At 33.9% G+C, this 14,530-nt stretch overlaps 1 protein-coding gene across 2 annotated transcripts in view; it reads right to left on the reverse strand.

Moving 5' to 3' along the window:
* The window catches only part of LOC128672109 (uncharacterized protein), a 28,709-nt gene that overhangs the window by 9,146 nt on the left and 5,033 nt on the right, over positions 1–14,530 (reverse strand). Inside the window, exons 1-3 of one of the 2 annotated variants that reach the window (XM_053749029.1) lie at positions 11,025–11,134; positions 6,992–7,115; positions 4,350–4,475 (exon numbers count right to left, since the gene is read on the reverse strand). In XM_053749029.1, coding sequence (XP_053605004.1) covers positions 4,350–4,475; positions 6,992–7,105 — 240 coding nt within the window. In that variant the 5' untranslated portion in view covers positions 7,106–7,115; positions 11,025–11,134. Of the gene's footprint in view, positions 1–4,349; positions 4,476–6,991; positions 7,116–11,024; positions 11,135–14,530 lie in introns of those variants that run through there. The other variant, XM_053749027.2, reaches the window with a different exon arrangement.

The following is a 14,530-nucleotide window of genomic DNA, read 5'->3' on the forward strand; positions in this document are numbered from 1 at the left end:
ATAACATTGCATTGCAACATAATCCAAATAGTTTTTGTTTGCCCTGGCAGAGTCCCAGAGGTTGCGTTATACAGTGTCGCTTCGGCAGCCAGATTATTTTTAACCGCCATTATCTTTGATTATTATTGAGGTGACACCTAGATAACTTTAATTTTTTTATAAATATCAATCTTGTAGAGTATATAATAATTTAAGGACTTAAAATACCTAAGTAAGTTACACTAGACTAGTGTTTTCTAGAATAAAACTTCATTTTTATTCTTAGTTAAGAATACTTCTTACTAATACAAATTAGACAACTTACGTGTCTATTAAAATAATTATTCACTAATACATAATTCTAACTTTATGAATAACATAAATGTCACCCGGAAAATTGTAGAAAATGTATGTCTTCTTATGACAGAGAAACTGGCCTAGACGTATGATAGATAGGATAAATATATTATCAGAGTTCATGTTTTTTTAAAGATAAAGTTAATAAATAAAAAATAGGCAGGGGCACGGCCGAAGTTTCTTTTATCAAATATCTTAAATTCCTAGAAACAGTTGGATCGATCGATACGTTAATTTAACTTTTTCGATTGTGATTTTCTAAAAATGCAGAGCTAGAGTACGTTGAAAATTTGGAGGAAATTGATGAAATGAACATTGATAACGTGTGAGTCGGGCCTTTTCTTTCCACCATTTTAGAAGTAAAAATTCAATTTTCGGGTGAAATCACTTACACGCGTAATAACATATGCAATTAATAAATTAAAAAGCAATTATCACCGAAATGCAATACGAATGCGTCTCGAGGCCGCGATCGTTCGTTGCCCTTAGTCGCTGTGGTGGTCACAGTATCCCGCCACGAGTTTCTAGCTTTATCGCTTATTTTGATGGAGATAAAGTTGAAAATCGAGTGGAAAATGAGTGACCGCATGTAGATTACGAGGGTTACTGCACTTGAGTGGAAAAGTTCCATTTCATTCTGGGCCAGGCTGCTGTAAAAAAAAGTGTGAATGTCGCCTACTTTTGTTTTCGATACAGTTGCACACATGAAGTGGCATCTGTTCTTGCAGATGGTGTTGAATAATAAGTTGCTTGTTACATTCTCACATCCGCTTTAATTATCATCTGTTTTAATTAATTTTAATGAAGTATTAGGTAGTACTTGAGTAAGTACTTTTTTCTAGTTAGCAATGATGTACTTACCTACTTATTTTTCGAAAAATGGAATTTTGAAATACTTCAAATTAATCGTATAAAGTTGCTAAAATGAGTATAATCTTTTGAGTATTTTATGCCAACCTCCCAGTCGCAGGATTCACAAGTCATATAATTTCGGTCATTATTGAAAATATCAGCGTTATAGGGAGCATGTTCGATGAATCAAACCTGATCTTGTTGTCTTTAAAACAACCCTACTATAGATCAGTAACGGGAAATTCCACCAAACGGCGTCAAGCGGCTAAAACGCGTAAAATGCGTTATTAATTGGACACACTCGCGCCACAGGCTTCAGGGAATGACGTCAAACTTTTGAGAAATACGAATCGAAGTATAATGAAAACAGATGAGAACAGAATTTCAGAGGTCAAGATTTTGAACATTCACAAAAAAATAATTGCAAATAAATGTTTTCTATAGAAGGAAATGGAATAGAATACTTACTACTCATTCATAACTTATTCAACATTAACCCTATAAGTAACTTAGCAAAGCTACTAGCGATGCGGGGATATTTATATGATAAGATAAAGTTATCTTTCATTTATTGGAAGCTGATAAATAACTTACGTTTATGTGTATATAGAAAAACTGTAAAGGTAGTGTTTTCAGTTTTTAAAATTATATTATTTGGCACCTGGCAAACACCAATAGCATGAGAACATGAAGTAAGATCAATGAGGAAGCTGCACAAATACTGTATGAGAACATTTTTTTTCTTTTTATCGTCGTCAATGGCGTTCTTACAAAATATCAATTGAGCTGATTGAATAATGATAGTCGCAATTAGGTTTTGATTGCAATTTCGATTGAAATAGTCTTTGTGACATTGCACTTAAGATTCAATATTATGAATTATTTTATGGAGATTGTATGGCTGAAAGAATGAATGAATCGCTTGTTACAAATTCGACCTTGGCCTTAACATTATGGTAATTTATTTGCAGACGTCGTGATTAGTTTGTCTGCAGATGTAATTGTTATTTAGATTCCTAGATGCATTTTACGAATAAATAATAAAAATATTTTTTAAACTAACTTTTATGTTGGTGAAATCGCTTTCAATATGGTTTACTTGGTTGCATCTATAGGTTTTCTTTTTCGGTAGAAAATTTCTTCTTCTTCATAAACCTTTTATGTAGTAATATTAGGTAGTAATGTATAGATTACATGTAATCGATAGTAAACTCAAATATTACCTAATAGACTACTATCTTTTAGGCAAAGCTCCTATTGTTATTATAATTGTGATTACTATAATAGATTTTAGAGGTCAACTATCGATAGCTTAGCTTGGCACCACAAAACTTCCCTATGTTCAAACATCAAGTGACTAAACATGTCATAGTTATTTTATAGTTATATTTTTTATTAAACTTTCAAAACAAAGTTTTAAATGAAAACTGCGAAAGTTGTATAACAACTTTGTAACTGTTTAATTTCGCTATCAAAAGAGTTTTTTTTTGTTTTATCAGTTATTTCATTTATTCCATTCTCTCTTATCTGAGCGCTTTTCCGGTTGTTTCCAGCCGTAACGCGTCGAAGCCAAAGGGTCCGTCTTCCTACTTTTCTTCTCCACTTCGCACGATCAGCATCCTTACAAATTAATTATTCCAAAAATAGCTTAATAAATAAATAAATAAATATATTAGGACAAATCACACAGATTGAGCTAGCCCCAAAGTAAGTTCGAGACTTGTGTTATGGGATACTAACTCAACGATACTATATTTTATAAATAGATACATATATAAATAAACATCCAAGACCCGGGCCAATCAGAAAAAGATCATTTTCCATCATGACCCGACCGGGGATCGAACCCGGGACCTCTCGGTTCAGTGGCAATAACTTTGTGATACTGCCACGTCGTTACTAATTACTAACGCTGTCCATGGGTAAATCGACATCGTAACTTGCGAGGGTGTATGTAGACGTAGACACTGTTGTCAATGTGGTTGGACCGCGTCTGGCTAAAAATAGATGCATATGAGACGGACAGCAGTCTTGTGACCGGGCGTCCTAGCTGACCTACAAAAGCGGCAAGGCAGCACTTAGCGTCAATATCAAATGGATCAAATGTTTGTCTGTATTTACACTCGGTTTTTTTCCTTACGAGTCCTAAAAACTTTCACAGTACATAGGTAGGTAGGTAGGTGTTGAATTTTGTTGAAAATAAACCAAATATTATTTCAAATCTATACGTTATAAAGACAAACATTTAATAACTATGAAAGTTAACTAAAAAGTTTATTTTTATTTATATTCTGTAAAATCATAGAAGACTTGGTAACATTGTTTACATAATAAAAGTTGTAAGAAGCAAAAACGGAGTTTACGTTTATGTTCTTGCGTATAGTTGCCCGAATCTTTCTTATTACACGACTTCGCATCGCGTCGTGCAGCGTCGTCTCGCTCGGCGAGGACATCGGATAACTAACTCACATTCTTTCAGTCTCGCTGATAGACCACTTATTTATAATAACATTAATCCAATGTAACACGAGTTGAAAGTAAGACTTGCTGACACCAGACTATTAAATGCATTAAAATTTTTATCATAATATTTAGGATTAATGCGTTCACTGTTGGAGTACGGGCAGCATTTTAAATTTAACGCTTATAGCTCGATGAAAAACTTGCACTTTCAATTCGCGCTAAGAATGTATTGTTTGTTATATAATAAAGAACTTAAAGTATCGACACTATTATGTAATGACTTTTATTCACACACTTCTGTGAATAAGCACAGAAAAAAAAAATCCGCAAAAACAATGACAATAATTCAAAAACAGCTTATGTAGGTATAATGTCGAACAGCTCGTCCTTCGACAAGCTGTTGAACGTCTCTAATAATATGTAAATCTAAATAAAGATGCCTATTTGGCCCTTGAAGAAGCCTACTAAAGTCTCTAGAGACTCGAGTCTAGACTAGAGTATAATTCCGCCTACTATCGCTGAACTCTGACAGATGCCGACGTTAATGAATTATTTGCGCAGTTTCTGAGATTTTATTTATGGCAATTCAAGACCAATATTTCGAGCCCGCCAAAGTTTGCCGATTCACTTTCCGATAGTGTAGGCATAAAGTTATAAAAAGTTAAGAACATAACTTTGTTTACAAATTGGCCACTTACTTGGAATTCCTTCTGGATGGATTCTTTCAGCATGCCCCCGGAGAAGATGATGCCGTCGACGAAGAAGTTGCAGAGGAATGATGCCACGACCACCACCCAGCCCCAACCGCCATCTGGCGGCACCACCTGGTACAACCATTTCTCGTTAACCATCACATCTACACGGAACACATTTAATAACTTCACTTCATATGTAAACAAAATTTTTGTTTGACTACTCCGTATCCTATCTCTGTCACTTCACCCATAAAAACTTCCTCTTTGACAATTTTTGTTGACACTACTTTTTTTCTAATTTGTAAAGCATGAAAAGGTGATCTTTTAAATTTCTTTTTGCAAACGTGAAGAATTTACATTTATGTTATAGATTTATTTCAGTGCAGTCAACGGCGAACAATCTGTTGTGAATTCCGATTGTGGAGTTTAAAGCAAAAAAGGCTGAGATGGTGATGAATTGATATCTCAGAGCAGCGATCAATGAACACAGCGTGGTATGTTGTACAAACAGTAGTTCGTTGACAAACACCCTGATGTGACTAGACATCCAATCAATTAATTGCTTTCACCCTGGCGACGAGACAGAAGCACAGTTCAATAAGAAATATAACAACCTAACAACCTAATTTCTATTTATTTTATTGACGCCATTTTCATACTAAGCTGTATAGCAGAGGTTAACCGAATGGAAAAAGCTAATATTAGGCTTCGACACTTTTTTATTTGCCTAGCCTGAGATCAAAAGGTCTGCTTGTGCCACATGAATCTATATACAAATCTAACTCATGTATAATAATAGTAGTTTTTATTGACCACTACTTGTTTCCGGTGAAGGAAAACATCGCGAGGGAACCTGCACTCTGGTTGACAGTTTTAGTTCTCTAGTTAACAAATTTTGGAATGCCCAAATTAACATCCCAATTTCAATGCACCTTTTTTGTCTCGAAAGCCGAGCTGAATTACCTATTTGTCTTATGCTTTATAGCAGAACAACTTCGATAATAACATTGAAAGTTCTAAATAAATAGAGAATTAAGTGTACTAATTTGAACTTATTTTTATTTAAAACTTTTAAATCAAAACGCAGAGTTCCAGCTACTCATTGAGATGGTTCTTGATCAACCGAAAAACATCAAGTACGTCCCGAATATAATCGAGAACCATGACAGGGCATTCATAAAAAACTCCGCAGTTGCCAATATAAACTGCTTCTTCAATTGCCACCCTCTTTTCAATGACATTTCCGATAGGAATGGAATTATCGCAGATTCTTGTTATATATCAATATAATTATGTTTACAGGTTATATTGTAAATAGTAGGTATGTTCCGAGTATTAAAGACAGCCAAGCCATGACATCCACTAAGTGTTCAACGTTTTCCAATAAAATCTGCTTCTTTCTTTGCCACATTTTTTTAAAAGCCATGTTCGATATGACGTGGAGTTCTCACTTTGTCCTTTAAAATGAAATTAGTTCATATTGAAAATATCAAGTACGTGCCGAATATGATAGAGAACCAAGCAATAGCGTCCGCTAAGCACTCCGCGGTCGTCATTAAAATTTCTTTTTTCCTGTGCCACATTCGTTTAAATGCCATTTTCGATATAACACTAATGACTTTATCTGTATGTATTAAATATCTTCCAAACTACCTTGTAGTTAGTTTTCAAAGTAACAGTATCAGAATAGTCATAGTTATTTCTGCAAAAGCCAAGGATATTGTAGTTAAGATAATAGCATTGACGACTCTCTCGGCGATCTTCTTCAGCATCCGTTTTCTCTTTAACTTCTTTTCAACTGCAGTCATATTGTTATATTATATTTTTTGGTGAAATGAACTTCGGTTACTATTTAATTGAATACCTGGCAGTTTGATAGTTCCTTCATTCTTTTATTTTGGGACGTTAGAGCACGTACAGACTTCTGGACATTCTGATTCGTTTTTCGAAGCATTGGCTGCTCTGGCCTTGGCTGCTTGGCTGGCGAGGGCTTTGCGACTAGAGCCTTTAACTTTTTCAAACCCCCAGAGAACTATGACTATGTGGATGCTGACTAGTATTGTTATAACTGTGTTAAAGCATGATAAGTCTGGCATTACCAATACACCGAGCTCCTGCGAAAGGGGGCATTGCGGAGACTATTGGTAATGCGGTGTGTTGTAAAAAAATTAAAATCTATAGGCCATGTTTCTCTACTTTTGACGTAAAAATGTCATTGTGATTATACAAATATTTTATTTTTTACGAATAATAAGGTTGGAATACCTACTAGGTCAGAGTTGATTTGATACTTTTATATATAGCGTTGTCTAAAATGTCAGTCACAGGTTCCGGTACTAAATGGACTAACTTCCTGGATGGAATAACTTCCTCCTGCGTACCTACTCGTTTGTACAAGTCCGAGTTTAAAGGATGAGCTATGCTTTTCCCTAGTTGTACTATCTACAACATGAACTTCTATAAAAAGGTCGTCAAAAGATTCATTCATGGTCGGCCACGCGCGTGTAACTCCCCTGCAGGTGTCGTCGGCGTCTATAAGTAGCGGGGACCACTTCTCATCAGGTGGGCCGCATGCCTGTTTATTTTTTATACTACTGCTGAGCTGAGTAGTATAAAAATTAATAGGGTTTAGTAGAATTACTTACCAAGGCCGCTTCAGGTTCAGCATCTTCGCTGGGTGAGTCGCTACGGCCCAGCCCACTCTCGTCTGAGGAGGGCGTCTCGAAGGGACGCTCGTCTGTCGCCACTCGCACTACCATTTTGAGTCACCTGATGACAAACGTGGAGGTTAAACTTAGGATAGTAGCTCGTCATTTTTACATTTTTTTACACATTACATTAGTACATTTTTTTAAAGTAGGTAAGTACCTTTTTAAGTAGGATATACCAAGGTATAATCCACTCGGATAGTAGCTAGACTAGAAGAAACATTTAAAGTGTATTTAAAATCCAATCTTATCTTAGTATTATTTTCGTCATTCTACGCTATCAGAGTATCGAAGAGGGGGAAATAGGATCCTAGGATCCACAGTAAATGCTAGGAATTAAAAAAGTGAATTAAATTAAATTGTCTTCTAATTTAACCTTTGTTTGATTGAACATAATTAATAAATCAATTAATTAGTGTGAATGTGAAAACAATCAATACAAATTGATAACCAATTCGAAATGACTGGCCGTAACTAAAACGTTCCAGTTTCTATCTTCAAAGTTCTAAGTTCGCAGACCACGTGCTTACCATCGTCATTTTGTCTATGAACACGGGTAGAAATCGGAACAATATAAACCAGATAGAAATGGTATCTGTTATATTTATTCGTAGGTATTTGTTTACTGATCTCATGCTCACTAGAAAATAAAATTAATGTTACTGAAAACCAGTAAAGAAAATAATCGGCAAAATCTCTTTTAATAACACTTGGTCCTGTGACCAAAATTGGAAACTTTTAAGTAATCGTGAAAAATCTTTTTCTATGTAATCAGTTACGACGGGATCACCGGGCCAGCTACGTTTGACCTATGGGTTAGATCTGTAATTCCGATTTTTTACACAATATTTATTTTTATTTTCAGATTTCTATGGTATAAAATATTTTTGTTTTGTATATACTTAAACACGAGATAAACATTACGATGTAGCCTAGTATGGCCCCTGGACCAGCTGGGCTAACAAAAACACAGCTGAAACAATAGCTTCATTAAGTTTCTGACGCAATGATAACGCAGACTTATCGGAGGAAAATTCCATAAAAAATGGGAGCTTGACATGACATCTCACTTATTTATTTTTCACTCATTAAAATTTTGTTTTGTTAATAATTTTAACATTTCGTTGTTAATGCTCATAATTAAGTACAGATCTTATATTATTTTAATGAAGTATACAAGTACGAAAAAAATAACACTATGAATGCGCCGTGTTTCTACTTTGTTGTGTTATGATACAGAGTAATGCTGTTTTTTCCTCAGCCAACGTCACTTTTAGTACATGGTGTTACGATACTATCAAATGAGTCATACATAAATTATATATTTGGTATTTATTTGGTGCTGTTTATTCATAACAAAAACACATGTATCTTATGCGAAACGTTAAGTCGAAAATAGTCGATCCATCTTTTGCCTCTGCTGCTATGCTATTGCTTTGAGAAAATACAAAGAAATCTTACGAGTAATATTTACCAAGTTTTCTAGTCTAAATTATTAAGATGTAAGTTATCAGTTTCATCTCATATGCCAGTATTTCCTAAGAAATGACGTGATTGCTCCCAAGATGACATAACCTATAAGCATAAGCTCGTGTTGCATTGTAGGAGAGTCTCCTATCACGTTTGTTGAACGACGGACACATGACCGGAGTAAATCACTGGTCAACTGATAATGATAACTTATCAGCGTGGTCCACACTCGCAGAGACCTTTTGTGACTTGGTATACATACAGTCTTCTAGAAAATATTATCTAGATTCATGAAAAATCATTAGTGCAGACGTTTGAGGCTGAATGAATGCTAATAATCATAAATAAACATTATTTGTTCATCTTAATTGCCACGAATAGAAACGACTACTCCATAATTAGTTAAGCGAGAAACTCCTCATTTTTCATTATTGGTTATAATTTTATTTGACTATTTAAAATACCTACCAATGACATACATTTTTCATCTTTATTCAATAAAATCTTTTACTATTTACCTAAAGTTCATTAACATATTATCACTATCTTAAGTTAGCATACTAATAGCTAGAACGCTTTTATCGCTATGTGCTTTACATATAAATATTTTGCGATAAACAGTGTCAATTTCTTATCTACCACGTAAATGCCGAAAGCTACACTGTATTTGACAATCATGCTACTGTTGCAAAATATTCTGATAAACTATACAGATTTGACCCTTTTGCTTAATTAAATGTTTAAATTTATCTCTTTCGATTCATATTTCATTTGTTTTTATTTTTTGTCACCTTTAGATACATTTTTAAACATTTTTTCCACCGAAAAAATACAGAAATAAACGAAATGGCGACCGCCAATAATTCTGTTATGAAATGTTGTTTGGTATCATTAGTAATAAACAGTGGGCGAAGTGCGGGTTTGCATTTCACTTCTCCCTATCGAATCGATTCGAAGTGAGACGCAGCGAACCAATCACATTAGGCTATTGCAACGTAACGACAACCACACTGCAATGTCATTGGTTCGCTGCTTCTCACTTCGAATCGATTCGATGGTGAGAAGTGAAATGCAAACCCGCACTAACCCCCTCTGATTTTTGAATAGAAAACCCATTTCTCCAGTACCTAGTGAAAGCTTACCATATTTTACTGCCTAAAAACACAAAAGTAAATCACGAAATAAATTGGCCATGGTGCGAGCCGAGTCACACTCGTCTAGAGAATAATCTCCTAAATAGATAATCTCCTAGAGAGACTATAGGCAATAACTAACTCGATAATAATAGGTGAGTGAACCATAATTTTAATTATGAAGTAATATGTCATTTAAATGGCTCTCAGGAATAAATGGAAACAAGACAGTTAACAGCGCACCGTGTTGTTGATTGCAACGATTAAGAACATCAACAAGACTGGCTTGCAAATAAGTATGATGTTTATAACTTGGCCTCAAGATATCGCCTGATGAAATGTTAAACAATACTGAGATGTGTTTACCAAGTCCGCCTGTTTTCCTCCGCTGGGGGCCAAGGTTTGCTGATAGCAAAATCTTAATTATTCCTGGGGCTAGTGAAATCTTACATATTAAATTATATAAGAGTGAAAGAAAATGCCAAGAAAATTGTTACATGTGTTTCATTCGATGTAATGACCACGACCCTCAGCCATGAGTAATGCGAATATGAAGAAGAAGAAGAAGAGTGAAAGACAAGTGTGGAGATTCACCCAGTAATATTACAGTTTATGTGTCTTGTCTAGAAGTTAGTGAGAGAGCCTACCTAACTTTTCGACAAGACACATAATCTGGAATATTACTCGGTGAATCCTATGTGTAGCAGTGGACTTCTCGTCTAAGATGATGATGATAATTACAAATATATAAACTTTCATCCTCATAAGTAGGTCTCTGTTCAATTAGTCCTCATGAAAATTAATCTGAATTTTTGTTTACTGCAAATATTACTTAAATTTGTAAAATTTATTTAAATTTTCATACAAACTTTCCATTAATTTATAGAAAATTTGATGCCATTCTGAACCCCAATTATTTCTTGAACGTGACCATATCTTAATTATTCAACGATAGCACTTATTTAACGTAGCAAATATATGACACGAGTGTAGTAACACAAAAAATATGCTTAGTAATAACGGTTCAATCGATAATTCAATTTTATTTTTAATACTACATGGTACTTTTATTTAAATTAAATATTACTACTTATTTATACCAATTAAAATAAAATCTAAACTTAATAAATACCAAAAAATAATGTCAAGATTGGCAGCATAGATTGTGCTTAGTGTCTGGCCAAAGAAGTTTCCAGTCCTATTTTCATAGAATTGCTCAATCTGCCTTTTTGAAATTAATTAACCAAACTCCGAAGGTATCAATAATGTTTATTTATATTTGCGCCTTTTGAGGCTCTCTATTGCAGTTGCAGCAGCGGCCATGGTCATGTTGGCCTGAAGTTTTATTAATCTGTAGGCAAACTCACCGAGTACCACCTGGCTGGATACAATCTCGGTGTTACTGTGGTGGTAATACGAAAACAAGAACCTATTGATACGGACGCGAATCAATTACTGGGTGGCGAGACGCAGATTACGTATATATCGCATAATTCTATGTTAATTTTCAAGTTCTATGTCATTCGACTGGCGGAGCAGGTTTTGTGTGCCAGGCCAGGAACCTATAAGACTTGTTCTTGAAATTACGATTAGTATAAAATTTTGTTTTTATTTTTTTATGCTTATGTATCCAGACTAGAGGCCTCACTTTGACAGATAATAAATTGTGATAATTCAGGTACAACTTTAATTTGTGAGTTCTACCAGTTTTTGTATAACTGTGGTGATATCAGATATGAATAGATAAATAAACACTATGTTTATATTTTAATGAAAACCTGATATAATCTTCATATAATAGATTCTTCATATAAAGTTGTTAGTTTAGTTTTATAGATACATGTGAATGGGAGTGTCAGAAAAAATGTCTGTATGAATTATTAAAATAAATACATTTGCGTTCAAGTAGAATTATTGATAAAATATTTATAAACTATATAAGCTCCTAGTCTATTTAGCTATAAATATCTAATTCATTCATTTTAATTATGTTTATTGCGAATGAGATACAAGTATAGTTATGGAAAAATACAACATACTGTTGATATTGTGCAATCACAATATTATGAAAATTATTTATTTATCAGTCAAAAAGGCCAACATTTTAGAATTTAAAAACTATATTTAATTAAATCAAATGTTGATAATACGGTGCAAAATGAAACACATGAAAACTTACTTTGGGCATATTATATAATCTGTGCTTTGTGACTAGACTGTGAACAACTTGATGTTATGTCTATGTTATACGTTCTGCCCACACATAAGGATAAGGATGATCTTACTGCCTAATAATTGTTTTGATATTGAATCATAATAATTATCTACCGATTTTTACTAACCTTAAATACTAAAGGATACTGCTTCTTGATTTATTTATTTTTCTTCAAATTTAATACAATTAAGTTTATATATTATTTATATTAATATGTGATTTGATTTGAATGTTTTAAATGACATATTATGCACAACAATACATTATACTTACACAAATAGCTCCACACTAAACATAACGCCTGTGCTGTGGAGTAATGTAATTCACTATCTAAATATTAAATTTATTTTACTTAAACAGGGAACAAGTGTCTGACTAGGCCCCTTGCCTGGTCCAGCAGAAACTCCAAAACCAAGAAGTGCTGGCTTTATATCATCCAACACAGGATATGCTTGCGAATGACAAATGATCAAATTAACAATTAAAAATGCCGGGTGAAGTCGAAAAGAAGAACTAGGAAAGCGGCACCTGGCGACCGCTTCATGGCTAAAGATACAACTAGGAATGCACTCGAGTATCTTGCGATCAATGATTCAGACAAATTCCGTGTGGACGAAGTCGCGGGAAAAAGCTAATAAATTATAAGTCATGCAGAAACTTGTGCTATGCGAGTGTGGAAAGTCGCTTCGGCGACATTCCTGTCTGATTTGATTTATAAATAAATGTGTATCACGTGGACAGGTTTCTCGGTAATGACATGGCAGAGGACTGCAACTTTAATCACTGCCACTTTCAACTGTCATTTCTCTTGATTTCATGCTTAATTGCTTATCGTGAGATGAACAATATGAAGATTGGATTTAAAGTGAATATTTGTATCTCTCTTCGTGCCTGGCAGAAGGGGCAATCGTTCACGGTCTAGCCTCAAAGCACAAATAAATTATATGATCTGCCCAAAGTAAGTTTTCATGCTTACCATTTTACATCACTAGATCTATTAAAAAAAAATTAATCAAAACCTCAAGAGTGAACACAATAATTCAGCTCAAAATATGATCTTTTTCCCTCAATGGCATTAGATATTCAATACGGAATTATTTTTTCATTAATGTTTAATATAATTTAATAGTCTTGGATAAAAAATTCAGTACTTTTCCATAATCCCAAGGAGAATTTGAACAGTTGTATGTATATTACATTTCATACGTACTATTATAAATAACGACTTCGCAAGTTAGGTATATTATGTGCAAACACAAAAATACTTTTTTTATATAATTATATATGGAAATGGAATCCCATGAGCCTGAGTTTTAAGATTTTCTAGATTGAAGAAAATTGTGCTAACAGTAGTTACTTAACCCCAACTCAAGTGGGAGAAGGGGAAGAGAAGATAGGTTATATACAATACTATTGAGAACAAACAGATTTTTGTTTCTATACCAGTGGAGTTTACTTATCGACAAGATCATTTTAGTCATTGTTCAACTTTATTTTGTTCGGGAAACAATTTATTTTGATAAAGAAAATATCTCTGTATCCAGAACTGAATATAACTGTATCCGTGAAAGAAATAAACAAACCATTTCTTTGAATAAATAAACCCACTTTTTATCGATAACAAAACATTCCGATGTTTACGTACCGGATTAACTGCATGCATAATATGGCAACAGCACAGTCACATGTAAACACAATTAACCTATTCCCATTATACTCCAATCATTTGAACCGATATCTCAGGAATAATATAATTTATTACTTCCCTTAATAACTTTTATATCTATTGGCTGGGAACTATGAATTTTATTTTTTTTAATTTGAACTCTCATCTGAGCATTTTGCCGGTTTTTTTCCACCGTCACAGAGCGTCGGAGCCTGTGGTCGGAGCCCATGATCCGCTTGCCAACTTTTTTTGTCTACTTAGCACAGCCTACGGCATTCTTAGTTATCAGATTAATCATTTCGTAATCTAAACATAATTTCGTAATGAAAAATTCCCAATTCTTCAGTTGAAGTTGTGACAAAATTGTTTGCATGTCACATTGCTAAATCACAAGAATTGTATTCGAGAAAAAAAAATTAGACAATTTTAACTATATCAATGGTAATGACAATTTAAAAAAACCTTACACTGAATGATTTTGAACGCGTTGAAATCTTTTCTTCCTTTTCCAGTTTCTTCTTTTATCATACTTTTCCTTTATAACTTTTCTCGTGATTTTCCAGCTACTTTCGTACGTGAATTACTTTCAACTTTGATCCATTGATGCTACCGCATACAAAAATAATTGGTAGTTTTTAAATTTCGTGTTTAGATTAAAAGATAAGACGAGGCGCATGGTATACGACGGCATATAGGTATAGCAGTGTTTTCTTTTAGTAATTAAAGTCTCCACATAGATAGCTAAAGTCAGCCAATATTGAATTTATTTCATGTTTAACTAAATATTACCGTTTACAGAAATTTAACTTGCGATTATATGTATGTTGCTAAGCTTGTTCAAGTGGAATCTTGCAACGGACAATTTATGTAGCTTTAACCTTTAACCGATGGTCCTGAAATTTTGTTGAATAAAAATTTGGTTTGGATGACAATGCATAATTATAATACACACGACCAGACGGTGTACCCAGGATCGGCTCTCGACGTGGGAA

Source organism: Plodia interpunctella, chromosome 8 (genome assembly GCF_027563975.2).
Source record: "Plodia interpunctella isolate USDA-ARS_2022_Savannah chromosome 8, ilPloInte3.2, whole genome shotgun sequence".
In the NCBI taxonomy this organism is placed as follows: Eukaryota; Metazoa; Arthropoda; class Insecta; order Lepidoptera; family Pyralidae; genus Plodia; species Plodia interpunctella.